At 40.4% G+C, this 25,695-nt stretch overlaps 1 protein-coding gene across 1 annotated transcript in view; it reads left to right on the forward strand.

The window, feature by feature from the left end:
- Window positions 1–25,695, forward strand: part of SIMC1 (SUMO interacting motifs containing 1) — an 82,838-nt gene that overhangs the window by 54,468 nt on the left and 2,675 nt on the right. Inside the window, exons 5-8 of the mRNA XM_068965438.1 lie at window positions 3,873–4,025; window positions 6,029–6,157; window positions 18,826–18,982; window positions 19,122–19,206. Of these exons, the coding sequence (XP_068821539.1) occupies window positions 3,873–4,025; window positions 6,029–6,157; window positions 18,826–18,982; window positions 19,122–19,206 (524 nt within the window). The remainder of the gene's footprint in view (window positions 1–3,872; window positions 4,026–6,028; window positions 6,158–18,825; window positions 18,983–19,121; window positions 19,207–25,695) is intronic.

The raw sequence follows: 25,695 nt of genomic DNA on the forward strand, positions 1-25,695 counted from the left end.
AGGGAAAACCAGCTGTATTTGATTCAATAAAAAACTAAAACTAAATTGAAGTCACTCAGTCATGTCCGATTCTTTGCGACCCCACGGACTATAGCCTACCAGGCTCCTCCATCCATGGGATTCCCAGGCGAGAGTACTGGAGTGGGTTGCCATTTCCTTCTCCAGGGAATCTTCTCGACCCAGGGATCGAACCTGGGTCTCGTGCCTTGCAGGCAGATGCTTTACCGTCTGAGCATCTGGGAAGCCCTTTGATTCAATAAGAGATGGCTATTAGATTGAGGTTGTGATACATGGATATGGGCATATATTTATCTAAACTCATCAAATGATATAACTGTGCTTTGACCTTTAGTTGTCAGAGAAGAGGCTATTCCTGGGTTGTAATCCTCAGCTTGGTGCAATTAAAATTTCCATTTTCTGTCTTAAAATTTAAAAAGACCACCTTATTAAACAAAAAACGTGTGCAATTTATTTTACATAAGTTATACCTCAAAAATAAGCTTTTAAAAGAGAGTGGTGGTAAGTCAGTCTCCATGTGGCCCCTTAAGGGATTTGCTTTTCTTTTTAACTGTGCATACAAAGAGTAATCTAGTTCTACACAATTTAAGAAATATAGTTGTCCCCAGATGACCTCACCCCCATTTTCTTTTCCAACAGGGGTAACTGCTTTCAACTCTTTCATTTAAGAGATTCCTTGGATTTAGCTTCTTCATGGCTGAATAACTTGCCTGTGTTGCTAATTATTGATGTTTTATTGTTCAGTTCAGTTCACTACAGTCGCTCAGCTGTGTCAGACTCTTTGCGACACCATGGACTGCAGCATGTCAGGCCCCCCTGTCCATCACCAACTCCCAGAGTTTACTCAAACTCATGTCCAGTGAGTTGGTGATGCCATCCAACCATCTCATCCTGTGTCGTCCCCTTCTCCTCTTGCCCTCAATCTTTCCCAGCATCAGGGTCTTTTCAAGTGAGTCAGCTCTTTGCATCAGGTGGCCAAAGTATTGGAGTTTCAGCTTCAGCATCAGTCCTTCCAATGAACACTCAGGATTAATCTCGTTTAGGATGGACTGGTTGGATCTCCTTGCTGTCTGCTGTTGGCTATAATTGACTATTATTGACTATCTGTTGACTCCCCACCTGTAAGATGAGGAGTTAGCTCTTTTTCCTCTTTCCCTCCTCACACACACACACACTTCCCAGCCCCCATACCATAATATAGCTATATCAGAATTTTGTTTAGATCAGTATTTGATGTTCTGATCACTATAACTGTGTGCTAGTCAGAGTTGAGCCCAGTACTAAACTATGATTACTTTTCCCTCCACTCATAACTTTTTGTTTTCCTTAGAGTTAGTAATTGCCTCATTTTTAGTTTCCTCCTATTCTTTTGCATATCAGAAGTCAGTCCCAAATTCTCTGCTGTTTGATTTAAATATCCTGTCAAGATGTTTGTTCCCACTTCTGAAGTTCTTCTTCTTGAAGGTCTGTGGTGGGGTACTTCGACCTCCTTTAACCTGGATTGGCTGTCCTCTTTGCCAAGTCTCTACCATAAATGTGAAATTCCCTTCACCTGTTCCCAGTGTTGGATATGTTTCATATCTTTTCTTTCTTGGTTGACTCCCTTGTTTTGATGGATCAGTCTCCAGTAGCTTCTTAGAAAGATATGTGGGAAGTAAAATTTGAGTTTTTGTATGTCTGAAAATATCTTTATCTTCCACACATTGATTCATGTGAGTATAGATATTTAGGTTACAAATAACTTTTCTACAGAATATTAAAGGAAATTTTCCAAATTTTCCATTGCCTCCCAGCTTCTTGCTGTGAAGAAGCCTTAGGCTACTCTGATTACTGATTCTTTGTATGTGCCTTGATTTTTTTCTCTGGATGTTTGCAGAATCTTTTTTCCCAGTATACTTGTTTTAGGTCTATATTCATCTGTTATGCTGGACATTCAGTGGGCCATTTCATATCCTTCATTTCTGGAAAACAGAGTTTTCATTGCTGTTACTATATTTTTAATTTCCAAGAGCTCTTTTACTTTTTCTTTAAATGTTCCTTTTTAAAATTAATAAATAGGAATCTTGTCTTTTGCTTTCTTACATCTGTGTCTTTTCATATCTTTGATGTTACTAATGATAGCTTTTGTTTTTGTTACTTTTCTGTATAATGTCTGTTTTCTCCAAGTTGCTTTTTTGAGGAGAGAGGCAGGTTGGTTTGGGGTTTTTTCCCTTAATCTCTTCTGTTAGAATATGTCCATAGATGTCTGGAAAAATTTGGTGCTCTATTCTTGTTTAAGGGCAAAAAGCTGATGTGCTCAAAAGCTGATGGAGGCTCTGAGTACAGGTGAGGACTTGTCATTTCTGAGTTTTCCTGTAGGTGGAACTGGCTTCTCATTTCTTAGAAAATACCTTGTCAATGACTTTAGATCTTTCCTCTTGGTCTGGATGGGTTTTCTAGAAAAGACTTCAGATCTCCTCCATGAGGTTTTTGAAAGACAGGTGTGGGAAGATGGCGAGGATCTCTGCACTGAGCATGCGCAAGTCCACTTAACGCCCCTGTTTTTGCTTTGATGCCTTTGTTTCCCAGCTGTGCCTGATATCCTAGTCCAGAGACCCTGTTTATCTCTCCACAGAGTTAACCTGTAGTCTTCAGGGCTGGAAAAGAAGACCTAGGGCTCTAAAAAGTTTGTTAAACAGATTATAAACCATTATATTTATTTTTAATTTACCCTCTTTATCCTAACTTCATGGAAACCTTGTACTGCCTTTAAATAGGATTACTCTTCTCTACTGGTGGCTTAGGACTCAGCTTCCTCAATTCTGCCAAGTCAGTTCAAATGTATTCCTTTGCCAAAGGCATAGAGTTAGATTAAACATCATTTAAATATGACAGTTGCCTTATTTACTTAGCTCATTGGTTACTCTGAATTTTGTAATCAGCATCTCTTACCCCACCCCTTCAATCAAAGGCTAGGACCTTGACAGTTACCTATATCTAACCACACATCCATCCTCTATCACCCACTTTTGCACCTTTTTGCATCCAAAGTAACTGGCATCCCAAATGTTCATCATTTTTCTTTCTTTTTCATGTAGTTTATTGCATCTGTATGTGTTCCTGTGAAGTATATATTTTTATTCTAGTTCCTTTTAGCTGTTTATAAGAGTATCATGCTGTATGTAATCGATTGGTACTTTTATTTCACTTAATATTATAGTATACTAAAATTTGTCCATATTGTTACCTATCCACTGTATCATATTCATTTCCACTACTATATAATATTCTGTTTTGTGAAATACTCATTTTCCTTCCTACTTGCAGATTTTTACCATTATTATCTGCCTTCATTTTCTTCCCTTCTTTGTGGATTTTTTAAAAAGTATTTACTATTAGTGAGATTTTAGAAGGCAACAAAATTAAATGTGGACTGTATGAGAAGCTTTTACTCCCTAACACTGAGCACCTACACCCTGAATAAGATATAACTACACAGAACATACTCTAAGCTTTGGTTATTAGCCCAATAATAGAAAGCCAGCAAGGTTGTCTAGTTCAGCTTTCTGCCTTGTCAAGGCATGTTCCTGGTCAGGAAGCCACAGATAGTACACTTTAACCTTGGAGATACCTTTCAACAATTCTAACTTAAAGAAAATTGTTGACATTTTACTTATCTTTTATAACCATCCTGCAGTTAAATGCAGGGTTTCCATTAGACTTGTAAAATATTGAAAATAGCCTAAGGGCTCCTCTCTGTTGCTTTTAGGGAAATCTAAGTGTCTAGGAGTCCATGTTAAAGTTGCAGTTCTGAGCACCCTAACAGTAAGATAGAAGTTTAAACTTTTTCTTTCTTATCTTTTTCTCCATTGCAGGGATGTCATCAAGTGGTTGATCAGAGCAGTAACTGAAGACAGATTAATCCAGCCCCCAAATGAGAATCAAACCTCTCCAGGAAAAGGAATCTTGAAGACCAGCAGTAGTCACCCTTCTTCCCAACCTAACCTGACAAAGAATGCCAATCAGCTGTAAGGAGCAGACAGAAGTTATCTTTCCCGGAGCTCTGGGGTTTACTCTGTTGGAGACTAGCACCACTCTCTATGAGCAGTTTCCCCAAAATTAACAGCTCTTATAACATAGGCTGATTCTTACTAAAAACTACCTTATTTTGACCAAAGGCTAAGTTCCTAATTCCAGAGGTAAAACAAAAGCAGATCTTTCCCCGTAGGTGAACAGGACATCACTAAGTGAATTCACCAGCTGAAGCAGAGCAAAAGCGAACAACAGTGCCTTCCCTTCCTAGATTCCCGGAGACAATACAGGATCAAAGCCACTCACCACTTCATCTGTCCCCTGACAGATGGGGACTCATGGGTAGTGGACATTCTAGCAGCCTCTAATCCTCAAGGGCCTGGGTCTCTCTTCTCTGGTCCTGGAAGAAGAATAGCAGTTCAACCTGCAGGTTCCAACAAGTTGTAACAGCAATGACTCAGACCAGATCAGGTCCCATTCCCTCAGACTGCACCGGAAAGAAATTCCTGGCATTTCTTTAACAGAATCAAAAGTGGTCTTGGCATTTTGGGGGAAATGCCAGGATTTTATGGGCTGGAGCTGGCCTTGTACAAGTAACCTGCTATTCTATGTCAATTATGTTTATAAAGCCAGTTAAACTTGATATTTCAAATATAGCATTTGTTCAAATATAGCAACTAAATTCACAGTGCTATAATTTAGTTGCACTGACCGGATTCTTAAATAAGTACTATGGATTTTAACTAATCTAGGAGACAATTGTGTATCTAAAGGAAGAATGTTTTGGAACGATGAAGCATTTGCTTGGGCAGAATGGGGAAAGTCCTAAAGTAGGAAAATAAGATTATGTCAGAACCCCAGTATATAGACCGAGAGGCAGACACTGTTCCTTAAGAGAAAGCTAATATAATAATAGTAATTATAAGTAGATATTAGAAAAATAAAATTAGAGTCCTTGAAAATTTATCATGACCTTAACAACAGTAGGCACTGCTGTTTACCATTAACTAGTGCCTATATGTCAGATCTGTTACTCAGCACAACTTTATGAAATAGGTGGTGTTATTTCCCCGTTTTTGAGATGAGAGAATTTTGACTCAGAGCAGTTTAGTAATTTGTCAAAAATTGAATAGCTTGTCATTGCAGAGCCAGAATCTGATCTGACTCTGGTCCACCTGTTGTGTCCCTGGCTGCAGATTTTCTGCAAACAGAGCCCCTCTTTGCCTCACAAATAACAGTGCACATTAGAAAAGGCTACCTTCAGGTGAGGCTCACCTTCTGAGGGGCTGCTTAGATTCCCTCCTTCAGCCTGGGTCTCTCCCACGGTTAGGTCTGATGGGAGAGAGGGTCACGCTTCACCAGCTGAAGTTCTGACGCTGAACTTAGGGAAAGGCTGTTGTAAAGGGACCAGTAGCAGGAGGAAACCATGTAGTGAATTTGTATTTTCTCCTGTCAGAGAAATTCGGATAATTGTTAGTCATTCTGAGCTGTTTCTTCACCGGTAGAATATAGAAGTTTTAGGTTAGATATCCTTAAAGCTCTCTAGAGCCTTAAGATTATATGTTCCTACGGACTTCCTTGGCAGTCCAGTGGTTGGGACACCATGCTTCCATTGCAGGGGCAGATTGAGGAAGGTTCTAGAGGTTTGATCCTGGGTCAGGAAACAGATCCCACTTGCCTTGTGGCATGGCCAAAATTTTTTTTTTTAATAAATAGATAAGCAACAAGAACTATATTTTTTGAAAGATTGTATGTTTCTATTTTTTGAACTTAAAAGCAGCTTGCTTTTGCAGCGCAACCCCAGGTTCTGAGAGGTTGATAGTATGATCTGGCAAAAGGGATTCAGGTAGGTGAAATTGCTAATAAAAGCATGCTGATGCTTGAGTAGTTCTCCCTGACCTAGTGTGTGCTTTACAAGAGCCTTTAGTACACTGACAGGCACCTCATCCCAGCCAGCAGGGACCCTCCTGCTCATTTGTGTTCTGTGTTCTGGACTCAGGATTGTATGCCAGCTCCAGAGGATGCTGTCTATCGCTGTAGAGGTGGACAGGACCCCCACGTGCAGCTCCAATAAAATTGCTGAAATGATGTTTGGGTTTGTGCTGGACATTCCTGAGAGGAGTCAGAGGTGAGTCTTAGCTTTGTTTTATTTTTTGATCTGGGAACATAATTTCAAAAGAAAATTCCAAACAGTAGTTTTATTAGGGGGAAAAAGGGTAGAGAAATAGTTCCTGTCTCTTTAACCTTTGAAAGAAATAGTTTCTCAACCAACTGTTGTTATTTGCTACTAAGGCATAATTTCTTAGGAAGAGGCAGGTTACCTTAAATGCAGCCTAAATTTCCCACTTTATCCATTTGTCTAATAACTTCACTCATCCCTCAAGTTTTTAGCTGTTAAGCACTACCATCTTCTCTGACCCTCAGCCAGAGAGCCTGGTATAAATGTTTACTAAAGTCTTGTTGGATGAAATAGGCCTGTCCATATAAGGGGAAGAAGAGGTGATCCAAGAGTGAGTACAGTTGTACCTGTAGAATGAGCCCAGATATTAAGAATAGGGAATTCACTTTCTCTAAACAATTAGTGAAGCATTCCATTAGGAAGAGACAAAGAAATAAGAGTTCTTGGCTAGGACCAATGATTCCTCCTTTGAACCAGTAATTTTAGAATCCAAAGGAAGGAAAATAAGCTACCATGACTGTAATTTCATGAACAGTTGCTGGAACAGGAAGTAACTATGGGAGAGCTACTGTAGGGTGGTAACCCTTGAGGGAATCTCTGTCAGCTCCTTTTCTGCTTCCCACCCCATCCCGTAAGCTCCCAGTTGATAACCAAGACTACTCTTGTACATTTCTGGTTCCTCTGTTAGAAGAAAATGTCATTCCAAATAGAATTGTAATAAAGATTTAGTTAAACTACCCTGCTAAGATTAAGACAAACATTAATTGGGTCCATACAATGTGCCAGTCATTGTTACATTAATTATCTCATGTTTTTATAAAGCTTTATAATGTTGTTCCCATTTAACAAATGAAAAAAATACTCTAAATAGTTAAATAACTAGCCAAAGTTTACATCGCTAATCAGATTTAGAATCCAGATTTAAACCCAAGACTTCCTAATTGCAAGGTCAGTTCAAAGAAGGCAGTACATTACAGTGGTCAGCCAGAAGGAAGCATTCATAAAATCATGCTTGCTCTATCACTTTGTTAGTATTTCATTTGGATCCAGCTCCCATACTGTTTATTTATTTATGCCCAGATTCTAGTGAGAGATGGGAAATCTAAGGAGTGGGTAACTGTAAACAAATTTAAACTAAACATAGACAAAAATAGTTTAAATGAAACCTGGTCCTAATTTAAAACTTTTCAGGAAGGGAAAATTTGCAACCACCCCAAATTATACTAGAAGATACTTTATATGGCCTTACCTTTTAATCTTTTAAAGTTTATGTATAGTTTACATGCAGTTAAATGATATAAACTAATTTACATAGGTATCATTCCAAAGTTCTGACAAAAGTATAACTTATGTGACCTATTATTTTTCAGTGGTTCACTGATAGTGGTAGAAATCCAGCAGCCTTGCTGAATTCAGTTATTCTAGAAGAAATTTTTCTGTGATTTCCTTAGAATTTTCTATATACACAATATATTGTCTGCAAATGAAAAGTTTAATCTCTTCCTTTCCAATCTGTATACCTTTTCCTTCTTTGTCTTACCCTATTGCAAGGACTGGTACCCCCAATAGAATGTTGGAGAAGTGATAAGAAGAGACATCCTTGCCTTATTCCTGATCTTAGAGGAAAAATATTCAGTCTTTGACCATTAAGTATAATATTAGCTGTGGATGTTTCATAGGTGCCCATTGTCAGATTGAGAAGGCCTCCTTCTTTGTCTAAGATATTCAGTGTTTTGTGAAGAATAGGTATTTGAATTTATAAAATGTATTTTGTTCATCTGTTGAAATAATCACAGTTTTTCCTCCCTCATTCCATTGATATGATGAATTACATTGATTGATTCCTTCGTATTATAACCAACTTTGCATTCCTGGAATAAAAAACCCTACTTGATTGTAATATATTATTCTTTTCTATTGACATGACAGATTCAATTTGCTAATATTTTGTTAAGGGCTTTTTCATCTATGTTTATTAGAGATAGTAATTTTGTTTTTGTATAATATCCAACTTCATTTATCTTTAAAGAAATGTATATAAAAAATAAATAAATATAAATTAAAACTACACTGAGATACTATTTCCAACCTATACAAATAGTAAAAATTTTAAAGTACTATAAAACACTCTGTTAGTGAAGGTTTGAGAAAGCAGGTAGGTGCCATACATTGCTGGTGGTAATGCAAAGTGGTACAAGTGTTACGGCCGGTGGGGGGCAGGGGTGTGTGTGGTGAAATTTTACAATATCTAACAAAACTAAATGTACATAATCTCTTGACCCAGAAAAATCATGTGTAGGAATTTATCCTAAAGATGCACGTTTAACAGTATGAAAATACATATGCAAAAGATATCTACAACAGCATGTTTATAATTGCAAGATACTAGAAACAACCCAAATTCCCATACATAGGACAGTGGTTGAATGTCTGTGGAATATCTACAAAATGAAGATGTAGCTGTAAAAGAGTAAATATTAAAAATAGGAGCAAAATTTTTATGAACTGTTTTCCAAAATATATTGTTAAGTAAACAAAGCAAAATACATAGAGTATGCATAATAAATATATATATAAGAAGGAGAACATTTTTAATATACATGATTATAATTGTAAAAAAAAGAAACATAGTTAAGATAAATGCAGACCAATCGAATTGTTTACATACAGGGGTAGATGGGCAGGAAAGGAGCGAGGGTGCTGGGCTGGAGTGATAATGACCTTAATTTGGTATTGATAGTATAGTATTTCCTGAATATACTTCTTTGTATAGTTATAACTTTTAGACTTTTAGAACCATGTTAATGTTTTATGTACTCAGAAAAATAAATCGTAAGGAAGTTGGAGGAGAGCCTAACAAGCAATACAAACAAATTAACCTGTGTTTTAAATGAATTATTATTCATTTAAATGGGGCTGAGGGATGAGAGTTGGGGGGAGGACAAGCCCAAGCAACCTTTTTTTCTTTACTTTTTATTTTTAAATAAAGATTCACAGGAAGTTGTAAAAACTAGTAAGAGCGGTCCTCTATACCCTTCACTGTCTATCCCCTAGTGATTACATCTTGCATAACTGTAACAGTATCGCAAAGAAGAAATTGACATTGGTATAATCTACAGAACATATTCAGATTTCACCCATTTCACCCAGATTGCACTCATCATATGTAGTTCTAAGTTTTATCACATGTGTAGCTTCATATAATCCCCAAGACAATCAACATATGCAGAACTGTTCCATCACCACAAAGATCCCTAATACTATCCTTTTATGATAACTGTTCATCTTCCCCGGCCCATCCAAATAAGTTAAAACGCAGTATTTGGACTAAATACCCTCAGGCTAAAGACAAAAAATGAAGTGTAAATAAATATTAAACTCTAGTTAGTAAATTTCTTTTTCACAGGAAGTATGAACAATTCAAAAACTATCTTATATGTATTCTAGGCTTAAACACTTAAATGTATTGTGGATAACGAGAGCCAAGTTTCTCACTGTCAGAGAAGGGAGTTACACATATGAAAAGCGGAAAGGACAGAAGGAACCCTGTGGTGCCGGATTGGATTTGGAGGCATCAATTTGAACTTGTGGTCCCTAATAAATAGATAGATACAGGAATAAAAGTAGATGTGTCAGCATTTATGTATATATTATATGTGTGTGTGCATTCATACATTTCTTTCCTACCTCTACCCGCTAAGAGAGCATAGGAACAACTACACCCTAGTAGCAATGAGCAGACCTAGTACTCAGATCTTTGTTTCTAAATACTAGTTTACACAAAAAGGAACCAGAGTTTATTAAGAAAAACTGCCTTATGACCCAGCAATCCCACTGCTGGGCATACACACCAAGGAAACCAGAATTGAAAGAGACACGTGTATCCCAATGTTCATCGCAGCACTGTTTATAATAGCCAGGACATGGAAGCAACCTAGATGTCCATCAGCAGGTGAATGGATAAGAAAGCTGTGGTACATATACACAATGGAGTATTACTCAGCCATTAAAAAGAATACGTTTGAATCAGTTCTGAAGAGGTGGATGAAACTGGAGCCGATTATACAGAGTGAAGTAAGCCAGAAAGAAAAACACCAATACAGTATACTGACACATATATATGAAATTTAGAAAGATGGTAACGATAACCCTGTATGCGAGACAGCAAAAGAGACACAGAGGTATAGAACAGTCTTTTGGACTCTTTGGGAGAGGGAGAGGGTGGGATGATTTGGGAGAATGGCATTGAAACATGTGTAATATCATATATGAAACAAATCGCCAGTCCAGGTTCAATGCATGATACTAGATACTTGGGGCTGGTGCACTGGGATGACCCAGAGGGATGGTGCGGGGAGGGAGGAGAGAAGGGGGTTCAGGATTGGGAACACGTGTATACCTGTGGCGGATTCATGTTGATGTATGGCAAAACCACAACAATATTGTAAAGTAATTAACCTCCAATTAAAATAAATAAATTTATATTAAAAAAAAGAAAGAAATGCCCGATTCCAGACCTGAGATAAAGTATAAAATGAGCCCAGAACATCTTGATCCAAAAAGTGAGGAAATGTTCAAAGAATGTTTGGAACATGACAAAAGAAGCTTAAAGAGCTTCCACTGGCTAAATCTGAGATAATTTGAGTATCAAAATAAATATTGACAGTAAAAGACTACACACTGTTGTATAGAATAATAACCCATGATTCTAATACTGATAGGAAGGAAGAGAAGGGGCTCTCTTCCTTATAGTAGAAAGCCAGCTAATAAATATAAGAAGAAATTATGAATTTGGGGGGAAAATACCATTTGGCATGCATCGTGAAAGTGAAGTCACTCGGTCATGTCTGACTCTTCGCGACCCCATGGACTATATCCTACCAGACTCCTCTGTCCATGCAGTTTTCCAGGCAAGAGTACTGGAGTGGGTTACCATTTCCTTCTCCAGGGGATCTTCCCGACGTAGGGATTGAACCCGGGTCTCCCACACTGCAGGCAGACGCTTTACCCTCTGAGCCGCATGCATCATAATAAGAATTAATTCAGGTATGACTGGGTACTAAAATGATGAAATTTTGTGGCGTACCAAAATATTTGCATAGTCTGAAAGTATATTCTCACAAGATACTAATTTTGAAGTGAAAAATAACTTTACTATGGAGTCAAGTAATCAGAATTAACACCAGCAGTGGGGCAAACTGACATCATATGCTCCTTGACAGGATGCACAAAACATTTTTGCAGTCCTCTTGCCAAAAAATGCATAACCTCCATCAAATCATGGATAAATATCAGAAATCCCCAATAAGAAATGTTCTACGAAAAAAACTGAACTGCACTTTTCCAAAATGTCAATGTCATAAAAGACAAAGCGAGAATGAGGAATTGTTCCAGATCAAAGGACACTGGAAAAAACAGGCAACTGAATGCAGTGCTAACCTGCGATTTCTTTTGCTATTAATAGCAACATTAGGACAGTGAAAAGAATCTGATTAAAGTCTACAGTTAATATAATACTGTTGCATTAAGATTAATTTTCTGGTTTTTTTTTTTTTTTTTTTTTTTTGGTTACCTGGTGGCTCAGAGGTTAAAGCATCTGCCTGGAATGCAGGAGACCCGGGTTCGATCCCTGAGTTGGGAAGATCCCCTGGAGAAGGAAATGGCAGCCCACTCCAGTACTCTTGCTTGGAGAATCCCATGGGGGAGGAGCCTGGTGGGCTACAGTCCATGGGGTCGCAAAGAGTCGGACATGACTGAGCGACTTCACTCACTCACTCACTCACTTGGTTACCTTAGAAAATGTTTTTAGGAATTATACACTGAAGAACTTAGGGATAAATGGGCATCATGCCTACACCTTTCTATCAAATAGTTCAAAAAAGCTAAAAGATATTAAGGATAAAGAAGATATGGTAAATGTTTAACATTTAGGGAATCTGCATGAAAAGTACTAAGGGTATTTGGGAATTATTAGTGCTATTCTTGCAACTCTTCTTTGAGTCTAACAAAAAGTTTTTTTTTATAAAAGGTATGTTTAATGTAAACAGCATATAGTCAGATTTGCTTTTTAGGCAGCTGGCAATCTCTGCCTTTTAACTAGAGTTATTTATTCCATTTACATTTAATCAATTATTGGTTTTACATCTGTCATCTTATTATTTGCTTACTATTTGTTCTTTGTTCATTTTTATCTCCTTTTCTGCCTTCTTTTGGATTAATCAAGTATTTTCTATTCTTCCCTTTGGGCTTCCCTGGTGGCTCAGACGGTAAAGAATCTGCCTGCAATGCAGGAGACCTGGGTTCGATATCTGGGTTGGGAAATCCCCTGGAGGAGGGCATAGCCTCCCACTCCAGTATTTTTGCTTGGAGAATTCCACAGACAGAGGAGCCTGGCAGGCTATAGTCCATGGGGTCACAAAGAGAATGAAGTGACTGAGCACAAGCAAAGCTTTTTAACTTTTTTAAATAAAGTTTTATTCTGACGTAGTTATAGGTTCTTATGCAGTTGACAGGAATAGTACAGAGCTACCACATGTGCTCTTTGCACAGGTTGCCCAGTGGTAACATTGCGAAACTTGGTGCACGTGTCACCATCAGGACACAAGAACGACACAAGATGAGATTTAGAGCATTTCCAGCGCCAAAAGGATTTTAATTCTGACCTTTTATGACCCTACCCACTCCCCTCCCACCCCACCCCTGGCAACCACTTATCTATTCTCCATTTTAAAAATTAGATCATTTCAAGATATTATATAAGTGGGAATCATACAGTAGGGAACCTTTTGGGATTGGCTTTTTCACTTAGCATAGTTCTCTTGGGATTCATGCAGGCTGTGATATCTTTTTTTATTGCTGAATAGTATTCCATAGTGTGGATATACCTTTGGTATTTTTTTTAAACCATGTTACCCATTGAAGGATATCTGTGTTGCTTCCAATTTGGGACTATTATGAATAAAGCTTTTATAAACATTCATGTACAGATTTTTTGAATAAACATAAATCTTCATTTCTCTGGAATAAATGCCAAGGAGTGCAATTTTTGCCTTATATGTTGTTTGTTAGTTACTCAATCATGTCTGACTCTTCGCGATCCTGTGTACTGTAGCCCACCAGCCTCCTCTGTCCATGGGATTCTCCGGGCAAGAATACTGGAATGAATTGCCATTTCCTTCTCCACTGCATTATATAATAGCTACTTATGTAGTTTTTTTTAAAGAAACTGCCAAACTGTTACTTTGAGTGGCTTTACCATTTTATATTCTCCCCAGCAGTATGAATGATCCAGTTTCTCTGCATCCTAACCAGCATTTGGTGGTGTTAAAACAGTTTTTTATTTTAGCTATTCTGATAAGTGTATGATGGTATCTCATTGTGATTTTTATTTTCATTTCTTTAATCGCTAATGAAGTTGAGTATCTTTCCATGTGCTTAATTGCCAACTGTATAACATCTTTGCTAAAATATTTCTTTTCTCATGTTCTTAACAGAATTTTTGCTTTTTCCTGTTTCCAGAGTCTTTATATATTCTAGATATAATCCTTTTTCAGATCTGTAGTTTGCAAATATTTTCTCCCATTCCGTAGTTTGTCTTCTCATCCTCTTTAACAAGATATTTCACAGAGCAAGTTTTAAATTTTGATGAAATCTGTATCTTATCAGATTTTTTTTTATGGAAAATGCTCTCATGCCAGAGATTCCTTGGGATTGTCTGTGTAGACCATCATGTCATCTGCAAGTAGGGAAAGTTTTAGTTCTTTCTTTCCAGTCAGTATGCCTTTTATTGCCTTACTACACTGACTAGAACTTCCAATATTATGTTGAATAGCAATGGCAAAAGCAGACATCTTTGCTTTGGTTATGATCCAGGGGAAAGCAGACATCTTTGATTTGTTCATGATTTAGGGGAAAGCATTCAGTTCATTAATTAATTATTGATTAATTAAAATGTCAGTTCACCATTAATTATGATGCTATTTCTAGGACTTTTTTGGTAGATGTTCATTAATAAGTTGAAGAATTTCCCTTCTATTCCTAGTTTTCTGTTTTTATCATGAGTGGATATTAAATTTTATCAAATGCTTTTTCAGAGATGTTTTATTTTTTTAATGGTTGCTCTTGGAATTACAATATGTGTTCTTATTAGAGTCTACCTTGAATTAGTACTCTATCATAACATGTAATGTTAAAATCTTAATAACCCTTTTTTCATTTATCCACTCCCATCCACTGTCTGTGCTATTGTTGTCATGCATTTTACTCTGGGATGGAATCATGTTTTTGCTTTAAACAGTTGTTTTTAAAAGAAATTCAGGGATGTGGGTGGGGAACGGTCTTTGTTCCACCTATCTGTGATATTGTAACCTATAATAAGAAATATATCTATAAAGGAAGTAAGTGTTAGTCCTCAGTCGTGTCCGACTCTTTGTGACCACACAGACTGCAGCCCACCAGGCTCCTCTGTCCATGGAGTTCTCCAGGAAAGAATGCTGAAGTGGGTTGCCATTCCCTTCTCCAGGGGATATTTCTGACCCAGGGATCAAACCTGGGTCTCCCACATTGCAGGCAGATTCTTTACCATCCAAGCTTGTGTGGGGGGCGGGGTTTGAGAGAGACCTTCATCCTGTTCCCGGCACAGAGCTCTTTTGGAGTTTTTTAAGTGATAAGAGTAATTAATAAAGTTATCTTTTGTTCCGTTAATGAGGTATCTTTCGGAAAACCACTTGGTGACCTGAAGGTTGGGGCCTGGTTGCCTGGGGAACCATGTGATTAGAGAGTGGAACTTTCCGTTCCAGCTCTCCTCTACCCTCCCTTCTCCCGCTCCATCCCCTCCTCCAGGGAAGGGACGGGCTGGAGGTTGAGTTCAGTTACCAGGGGTCACTGATTTAATCAGCCATGCCTGTCTGATGCAGCTTCCTTGAAAACCCCAAAGGACTAGGTCCAGAGAGCCTCCAGGTTGGTAAATAGGTGGAGACTGCCTGTAGAGTGATGCACCCAGAGAGCATGGACCTGCCTCACCCTTGCCCCGTACCTTACACATCTCTTCCATGTGGCTGTTCTTGAGTTATACCTTTTATAACAAACTGGTAACCTAGTAAGCAAAGGGTTTGTCTGAGTTCTGTAAGCCCTGTAGCAAATTAATCAAAGCTAAGTGGGGGTCCTGGGAACCTCCCATCTATAGCTACCTGGTTCAGAAGCACACAGATTGACAACCTGGACTTTGGGTTGGCATCTAAAGAGAGAATGCAAGGGCAGCCTTGTAGGCCTGAGCCCTTACCCTGCGGAATCTGACACTATGGTAAATAGTGTCAAAATTGAGTCAATTGCTTTGTGTTGCTGGAAAAAACACATATCACACCCACACAGTTACCATTTTTGGTGTTCTTTCTTTCTTTCTTGACTATCCAAGTTCCATTTGGTATTATTTCTCTTCCAGGTAAAGAACTTAGCTTCTTTAATTTTTTTTGTACTGCAAGTCTACTGGTAATGCAAAGCTTTTGTTTATCCGTACATGCTATCTCACCTTCATATATGAATAGTGTTTTTACTTGATATGAATTCTAGATTGACAGGTATTTCTCCTTGTTTTGGAGCTGTCCCCCTCTCTCCTGGCTTGCTAATGGGAAGTCATTAGAATTTCTTACTGTTGCTCCCTTTTGCGTCATGTGTCTTTTTTTCTCCGGCTGCTGCTTTTTTTTTTTTTTCCGTCTACTTGATTACAGTAACTAGTTGTAGTTTCCACTGTGTTTACCCTGCTTGGGGTTTATTGAGATTCTTGAATCTGTGAGTTAATATTTTTGATCAAAGTTTGAAATATCTTGGGTGGTTTTTTTTGGCCTGAATTCTCATCTTCTGGGAATTCAAGTGCACATATGCTAGGCTGTGTCTCACTGTTCCACAGAACATGACGGCTCTGGTGTTTTCTTCTATTGTTTTTTGTTTTTTTATTTTGTTTTGACTTGTCTTTTTTTCTCTCTCTGTTGCACTTCCTCCTCCTTGATTTTTCTTTTCTTTTGTGGTGCCTAATTTGTTGGTAAGCCTATCCAGTGATTTTTTTTTTAATTTCAGATGTTATATCTTTCAGAACAAGAGCTTCCATTTGGTTCATCCGTAGAGTGTCCATTTCTCTTTGCTGAGAGTCCCCCTCTATTCATTCGTGTATATATATCTTGGTTGGTTGGTTAATCTAAGCATATTTATAACAGCTGTTCTAAAGTCCTTGTCTACTAACTCCAACATTGTGTCATCTATTGGTCTGTTTCTTTGGGCATTTTGATCCTGGGTATGGATTCCTTTTCCTGTTTTTTCCCTTGTCTAATACTTTTTTATTGCATGCCTAACATGAATGGTCCATTGTTGAGAATCTGAAATCTGCTGACTTCCTTTCAAGAATACTGACTTCCAGTCTGGCAGATAGTGATTTATTAGCAGGTTAGCTTTCTCCTTTTGAAGCTTGTTTCTAGAAACTGTAAGGGTATTCTAAAGCAGCCTTTCTTAAGAGACTAATGTCCGGTAGCTTAGTCTTCTGGGGTTGTCCCCGAAAGCCCAACATGTTCAATTGCGATTTCTCTTCTAGTTCGTTGAGACCCTATCTCTCTCAACACTGGGCACTTTCCCGAATCCCCACTCATCTCACAGCCCTCACTAACTGTTCTCTCCCAGGCTTTGGCTATCTCCCTGTCCATGTGCCAAGGGGGACCATTACAGATATTCCAGCCACCTCAGCTCCCCTGACCTCCAGTCTCTGCTCCGTCCAACAAATCCACTGCTTTCTGTTTAGGACCCATACTTTCCTTGGCCTTAGTTAGAAAGTGCCCCCAGCAGGAAATCTGGGGTAAACATGGAGTTCACCACCTTTTTTCCCCTTTCTCTCAAGAACAATAGTCATTTGTAGTAGGTTATCCAATGCCTGAAAATAGTTATTTCATATATTTTGTTTATAATTGTTGATAAAAGGAGAGTAAATCCAATACCAGATATACTTGTTAAGGCTGGATCTGGAAGTTAGCCTTCCTCTCTATCTTGTTTTTAAAATGTGAATTTGAATTGCTATAGATAATTGTACCTCCATTTCCTACTATGTCCAACACATTTACTTTCTTGTTATTTGTATATTTCTGGGTTTGCCGTATTGGATTATAAAACCAGGATAAATGCAGGCTCTAGAGTCAAAACTGGAAGAGAAAATACAGTTTGAAATTAAAAGTTATTGAATAGATCAACTGTCTGTGAAAGTCATACACCAGATGCAGAGTAGAAATTAGACTTTAAAAGAATTTGGAGAATATCTTAGGAATGTAATAATTTGGAGTCCTTTGTATTAAAGAAAATTTGTCACAGAAGATATAGAATGGTACTAAAAAATACATTAAGGAGATCACATGGATTTTCATAAATATTTTAGACATTTTTAATACTTTAGAATGTTAAGCAAAGGTTTTAGAATTATTTATTCTGCTTTTTAAAATTTTGCTTTTACACTAATAACGTGTCTGGTGGAACAGCAAAAGGAAAGGGAAGAAGAAAACAAAAATTAATAGATACTTTGTTATTTATCATTGTTACAAGCAGCAGTGGCACCAAAAGCCCCCTATTTTTCCAAATGTTGCCCCACTGCAAAGGGACAGCTGTAGCAGAAAGAACCCTGATATCTGGGGCAGGTTCTGTTGTTGCCATCTCCTTATCTGCTCACTGCCTACTCCTCAGAAACTGCTCTGATGCGCAGACCTGGCAAGAACCACCAACCAAACCTTCAGGCAGAAGCCTTTAGGCAGTCCAGAGATGCACCCTGTGCATCTGAAATTTATCACATTCTCGGGGGGAAGCTGACACTGTGTTTAGAACAGTGAGTGGGATTCACCTTCCCGAAGCTCAGCCTTCGTTTTACAGCTCTCCTTCTCGGAAGCCTCAGTGCGCTCAGCCCACCCTCGCTGGCCAAGTCCCTCGGGGACTCCTCAGTCCTAGAGACTTGAAACTGAAGAAGGCTGTGGTGCCCCAGATGTGTATATCTCTTTGCTTCTTGCTTTTCGCCATGTCTCTCCTAGCATTGGAGTGCCTCTTACCTTGGGCCTTCCTTACTCCCCTAGCCCACTGCCGCCCGTGCCGTCTCCCCCGTCAGAGGCTGCTTCCAGCCCCGACCGAGTGTGCTCTCCCATCTGTGTCGTGGGGGCACCACCACACCGTGTACACACTGGCCCTGCGCGTTAGGTTCCTGTTGCACACTTCTTGCCCCTGTTCAACCATGAGCTTTTCGAGAGCAATACCCTCTTTTATTCCTCTTAATAATCTTCCTCTTTTGTGCCAGTTATGGCACTTTATGGCCATTGAGAAACATTTAATCTCATGATTAGTTCTCTTGGTTAGAGTATGCTGTAATTCTTCACGTGTCCTAAACTAGTCTTTCGCTTTCAAACGTCAAGGAGCTCTCTGGCAGTTGTCAGTTCATGCACGAATCTGTCTCTGCCCTGTCCACAGGCTTCGTGATTTTGTAGGCCTTCATTGTATTCCTTCCTAGCCTTCTCTGTTTAGGCAAAGGTTAGAGCATTCAGGGAGAATTGTGGTATGCGTTCCTTGAAACAATAGTTGTGATGGTGCACTCTCTCTCCTCCATGCAGAGAGATGTTCTTTACTACCATGGAAAGCCACCTGCTACGCTGCAAAGTGCTGGAAATCATATTTCTCCACAGCTGTGAGACGCCCACCCGCCTACCCTTGTCTCTGGCCCAGGCCCTCTATTTTCTGAACAATTCCACATCACTGCTCAAGTGTCAGGTATGTTTTTCCCTACTTCAGTCCCAGGCCCAGACCACCTTTTCCTTAATCCTTGAGCTTTTTGTAAGTTACTTAAAAACTGTATAAACTTCTTACTGAGGAAAGAATTTATTACCAACTGCTTTTACTATCTCTGCAGTCAGATAAAACCCAGTGGCAGAAATGGGATGAGCTGGTCGAGCACCTACAGTTCCTGTTATCCAGTTACCAGCATGTCTTAAGAGGTAAGGAGCATTTGGGCACAAACCGGGTGGTGTGGGAGTCTGGCCATGGACATTATTATGAATTAAAGTCACATAAGGGACTCTATTAACTTCCGTAAATCATTGTTCCTTAGTGTAATTGCAAGAAACGAGAAAGGACATAGCTGGAATCGCTGCTCTGAAACAGAAGAGTTCACGTAGTATTTTTGTTACGGCAGATACCACAGTGGTCCTCACAGTCCTTAGGGTTGTGTAGGTAAATGAGTTACCCTAACATGAGCAAGATTCAGTAATGACCTGACCGAGCCCTGGCAGCTTTCCCTGGCCCATCACTGCAGAATCCCTGTTGGGTCTCCTGCTCACTGACTTGGATGTTGTAAACGTCGGTCAATATGATGCAAACACACAGAAAATCAGTGGCAAGGTAAACATGAACATCTTGCAAGTGATGTCAGACTGTGAACGTGGCTCTGCCCCAGTCACAGGCAAAGCCAGTGAGGATCTGGGAGACTTAGACTAATTGGTGGGTTAACTAGCACTCGGGCAAATATCGACAAGGATAATGGTGGAATAGGTGCTTCAAACAGGAGTGGTTTGATCAGCCAAGGATTAACGGGGCCCTTAGGAAAGCTAACGTGGTTACAGATTACATAAGGAAAGACAGTAGGTTTACAAGGGGGGAAACTGACAGTCCTCTTGATGTGATCCCCTGAGAACACCTCATCACTTAGGTGCCAAAAATTCCTGACCCGAATCTAATCAGAAGGAAGCACCAGACAAACCCAGATTGAAGGGCCTTTTACAAACTAACTGGCCTGTGCTTTCAAAAGTCCCAATGTCTTAAAAACAGAGGAAGACCGAAGAGCTATTCCAGATTAAAATCAAACCAAAACACAGGAATATTATATGCAAAACATGATCCTGGAGGGGATCCTGAAAAAAAAGCTTCTTTATGGCCCAACTCTCACATCCATACATGACTACTGGAAAAACCATAGCTTTGACTATACAGACCTTTTTTGGCAAAGTGATGTCTCTGCTTTTTAATATGCTGTCTAGGTTTGTCACAGCTTTTATTACAAGGAGCATGCTTCCTTTGATTTCATGGCTGCAGTCACCAATCACAGTGATTTTGGAGCCCATGAAAATAAAATCTGCCACTGTTTCTGCTTTTTCACCATCTATTTGCCATGAAATGATGGGACTGGATGCCATGATTTTAGTTTTTTGAGTGTTGAGTTTTAAGCCAACTTTTTCATTCGCCTCTTTAAACCCTCATCAAGAAGCTCTTTAGTTCCTCTTCACTTTCTGCCATTATATTGATATCATCTGCATATCTGAGGTTGTTGATATTTCTGCTGTAAGTCTTGATTTCAGCTTGTGTTTCATCCAGCCTGGCATTTCTCATGATGTACTCTGCATAGAAGTTAAATAAGCAGGATGACAATATACAGCTTTGATGTACTCCTTTCCCAATTTGGAACCAGTCTGTTGTTCCATGTCCAGTTCTAACTGTTGCTTCCTGACCTGCTACAGGTTTCTCAGGAGGCAGGTCAGGTGGTCTGGGATTCCCATCTCTGTAAGAATTTCCCACAGTTTATTGTGATCCACACAGTCACAGGCTTTAGCGCAGTCAATGAATCAGAAGTAGATGTTTTCCTGGAACTCTCTTGCTTTTTCTATGATCCAACAGATACCAGCAATTTGATCTCTGGTTCCTCTGCCTTTTCCAAATCCAGCTTGTACATCTGGAAGTTCTCAGTTTATATACTGTTGAAGCCTAGCTTGAAGGACTTTGAGCATTACCTTGCTAGCATGTGAAATGAGCTCAACTGTAAGACAGTTTGAACATTCTTCAACATTGCCTTTCTTTGGGATTGGGTAAGATGAAAACTGACCTTTTCCAGTCCTGTGGCCACTGCAGAGTTTTCCAAATTTGCTGACATATTGTGTGCAGCACTTTAACAGCATCATTTTAAGGATTTGAGATAGCTCAGCTGGAATTCCGTCACCTCTACTAGCTTTGTTCATGGTAATGCTTCCGAAGGCCCATTTGAATTCACACTGCAGGATATCTGGCTCTAAGTGAGTGACCATACCATCATGGTTATCTGGGTCATTAACACCTTTTTTGAACAGTTGTTCTGTGTATTCTTGCCACCTCTTCTTAATCTCTTCTGCTTCTTTTAGGTCCTTGCTATTTCTGCCATTTATTCTGTCCTTAATATATATATACATTGCATGTATATATGTGTGTATATATATATACAGCTATATACACACATACATGATCATATTGAGGTTGATTTTAGCTTGGCAATGCTCTTGGGAAGATAAGATGTTCCTTACACCCTCTTTTGCCTGGAATTGAGGAAGGTATTACAGAAACATTAAAAAAAATTAAAAGCACTGGATTGAATATAGAAGTTCTGGCTTTGAATCCCAATTCCATCACCTACTCTGCATTGGGCAGCTAATTTTATATCTCTAGACCTCAGTTTCTTCCTTCTATAGAATAGGGATGATAATACATAACTTGCCAAGACTAATTGCTAATAGGCATGAATAAAGCCACTCCACTCCAGTACTCTTGCCTGAAAAATCCCATGGACGGAGGAGCCTGGAAGGCTGTGGTCCATGGGGTCGCTGAGGGTCGGACATGACTGAGTGACTTCACTTTCACTTTTCAGTGTCATGCACTGGAGAAGGAAATGGCAACCGACTCCAGTGTTCTTGCCTGGAGACTCCCAGGGACGGGGGAGCCTGGTGGGCTGCCATCTATGGGGTCACACAGAGTTGGACACGACTGAAGTGACTTAGCAGCAGCAGCAGCGTGAAATAAAGCAGAAAGTGCTATCAGTGTTGCCGACTCTCAGGCTGACTGTGGCCAGGCCAGGAGTATGCTACAAGGGTCTTCTCTGTTTCAGACACTTGTAACTAAAACATAACAGAGTGTTGTCAAGGCCATGATGTGTGGTTGTGTGGTTTGTGCATTTTTTAACATGCTCAAAGAAAGGTACGTGTCCTTTTAAGAACAAAGCCCCAAAGGCAAATTCCATGTGTGCTCAGCCTCACTGAAGTTTATGTAATTGTTTCTTTTGGAGATCTAGCAGAAAGTTTAATATTAAAGCAGCTTGGTTTTGTTTAAAGTTCACCCTTAATACTTGTTGTTCATTTCTGTTTTGTTTCCCAGGGAATATACCTGGGTCATGGGCAATAGTGATTCAAGGTGGACATGGGATCTACTTTTATTGCAGAATATTCTTTTCTGCCTTGAATAAGGGAGAGGAAGCTCTCAGACCAGTGTATACTGAGTAAGAATAAATGGGGTGTTCCAATCCTGTTTTATCCTTAGCATCCTTTTCAGCTTCTTTGGAAAACAGTTAAGAAGGAGAAGAAATATTTAGAACCAGAAGTTTGAAAATAGTGTCCTGCGAAGAACACAACTGAATGGTTCCCTGAAATAGTCAGTGTCTTTATCAAGAGGCATTTTACTGTGACGGCTCCTTAGTCATCTCTGCCCGGTTCAAGTGGGAGGAGGACATCACTGAGTGCATTTTGAGGTCAGCCAGAGTTGTCCAGTGGGCTTCCTAGGAGGCACAGCAGATAAAGAATCCCCCTGCAATTCAGGAGGCACAGGTTCAAGCCCCGGGTGGAGAAGAGCCCCTGGAGGAGGGCACGGCAACCCCCTGCAGCATTCTTGCCTGGAGAATCCCACGGACAGAGGAGCCTGGCGGGCTACGGTCCACGGGGTCGCAGAAAGTCAGACACAACTGAAGCAACTGAGCGCACACAGAGTTGTCCTGCTCCAAGGGTGGGGAGCAAAGAAAGAGGTTGGGGAGTCCAAGTGTGCCCTTTGTTTGTGGGAACTTCTAAGGAGGAAGAGAGGAAGGGGGCATAGGCAAATTCACATACACTGGCTTATCTAACCCAGTAAGCTTGTGAGATGAGCACCAACCCCCTTCACACATGGGCAAACAGAAGCGGAGAGGAAAGTACATGCGGAGCCAGGGTTCAAACCTAGGTCTGTGGCCAGAGCCTGTGTACAGTGGAAACACACTGGAGGAAATTAATTTTCTGTAAAATTCCAGATGAGATTAGAAGATGAGATTCTTAGGAATTTCTGATGCCCACTTTCTAAACTCTCTATACATGGTTAAATTACTTTCATACTGACCCTTGGCCTTGGGGAGCAATGTATCTTGAACCCCCACATTTTGTAAATGTTCCCATAGAGAGCATAGCAGCCCCTAAGAGGTGGATGCTGGGCTGTCACCTGAGCTGAGGGAAGTGAGCCCCCACACCCCAGTTTCACAGCCGTGAAACTCAAGTCCGAGCCTCAGCAAAATTACGAGCTGCCATATGCTGTGAGTTCTCCTGATGCATGTGAGTAATTAGAATATACTTTAAAGCTGTGAATCTAGGAATTTAAACATGTGGTATTTAAATGAACAAAATGATTTTCCTGAATTTCACTCTGAGCCACTGAGGGTGATGTGAAAGTCAGACACCTGTTCATTCCAAGGAGAGTCTCACACACAGCCTTCCTGAAGGAGCCTCATCCACAGAGGGGAGAAAAGCAGACTCAGGCACAATCGGTTCAGTTCATACATTCATCCAGACAACAAATATTTACCCAGTGCCTCCTCTGTGCCTGGCTCATTGGGAAAACTTCAATGTCTAAGACCAACGTGGCCCCTTCCCTCCTAGAGCTTAACGGTCTAGTGAAGTGATTGGCTTGAAACAAACCATCACACTAGTAACATAATTGCAATGCAAATAAATGCTGTGAAGGGAAAAAGTAGGACTTAAATTGTTTATGGGGGAACTCAGGAAGGCCTCCCTAAAGGAGTAATACTCAGACTAAGATGTGAAGTACTGGTATTAGCCAAGCGAATAGGGAGGGCAAAGTTTCCCAGAAAGAAGAAACAGCATGTCCAGGGACCTTGAGGCCAGAAGCAACTTAATGAGTCCAAGGAACATAGAGCAACCTAGTAGGACTAGGATTCAGTGAGCAAGGGGAGCGCAGCAGGAAACAAGACCGTGGGCCTCGACAGGAGCGGGCGTGAAGGGCCCCCAGCTAGGGAGCTCACTTGTCTTGATTCCAGAGTGAAGGGAGCCCGGCAAGACGGTTGACGTAAGGCCCGATGGGTGGCGGACGGCTTGGCTGAGGACGCGGGAGGTCAGGCGAGGGTAATGGTGACAAGGGTGTGGCAGGGCAGGGGTGTCGAGGCTGAAGATACACCCAGGGTTCTGCCGGTACTGACACAGAGGTACATGGAAGAGCTGCAGAGATGGTAAAGGGCTCCATGTGACCGTTGGATTGGAGGCCCTGGTGACGATGACCTTGACACATGATAATCACTAGCCCTAGTTTTGACCCAGGGACTAGTAACGGCACTCCCAGCCCAAGTATCTCAAGCCAGGCCTTATGCCACATAAGCCCTTTGCAAAGACTGCCTCACACAACAAGCCCAAGAACCTCAGCAGTAAGAACTCTCGTCCCTACTGAAGCATGAAATCCAAGGCCCCGCCAGCTGAGCCAGGATGGTTCAAGTCCACTGGCCAGGACTTCCTCCCCTTGGGCGGTGGGTAGGTGGGCACTGCTAACCTTTGCTTCTCTGAATTTCCTGAATTAATAAATTGCAAGTTCCTCTTGCTCCCAAGTCTCCCCATCCCTCTCTTTGCAGTCACTTCTTTCTGTTATTTCGAAGTCGTTTTCATGTTTTTCATAGCACATGGTTTAAGAAAATCAAATTCTACTAAAAGGATTTTGCCCCCTGTGATCATTCTTCCCCAGTAGCGGACTGAAGTATCACACGTTTCACTGCTTAGAACATTCCGCCTATCTCCTTTTGCTTTCAGAAGACAAACTCCACGTCGGTCTGTGACCCAGGCTGCCTGCCAGTCTCTTCTGGTCCCGTTTTCCTTCTTACTACCCAGCTCTAACCTCTAGTTTTCCAAACAAGCTTTTCCTACATCATGGCATTTGCGCCTTTTCCCGCTACATGGACTGCTTTTCTGCTAGACTTTTCATGCTTACCTCCTTATCCTTTGGGACTCAACTAAGAGGCCCTCCCCAGCTAGAATGCACCGCCTCCCTTGATCCTCAGTGTTCCTGTTTATCACAGCACCCAGGTGATTTCTTTGGTTGCACTCACCAAGACCACAACTGTCTTTGTTGACTAACCACTGTCAGGCTTCCTGCGGCTAGAATGTCAGTCCATGAGGGCTGGGCCCAGGTCTCTGATCCCACTGTCTCCTCGGAGCCTAGCCCTGTCCCAGAGGCAGGGTAGGCGCTCACTGTAACATTGATTAAATGCTGAAATGCCCCTATGATGACATCTCAGAGCAGCTGTGCCTCCTGTTTCCAGACTTTTTGGATATCCTACTATCTATTTCTTACACTTTTCAGTTGGTTCTATCTTCTCAGATTTCTAGACCCTGTAGTTCAGTCCTTCTAGTAACCCTGTTAATGAAGGTGCCATTACCCCCTTTTATAAATGAGAT

Source organism: Capricornis sumatraensis, chromosome 2, assembly GCF_032405125.1.
Source record: "Capricornis sumatraensis isolate serow.1 chromosome 2, serow.2, whole genome shotgun sequence".
NCBI classification, from domain to species: domain Eukaryota; kingdom Metazoa; phylum Chordata; class Mammalia; order Artiodactyla; family Bovidae; genus Capricornis; species Capricornis sumatraensis.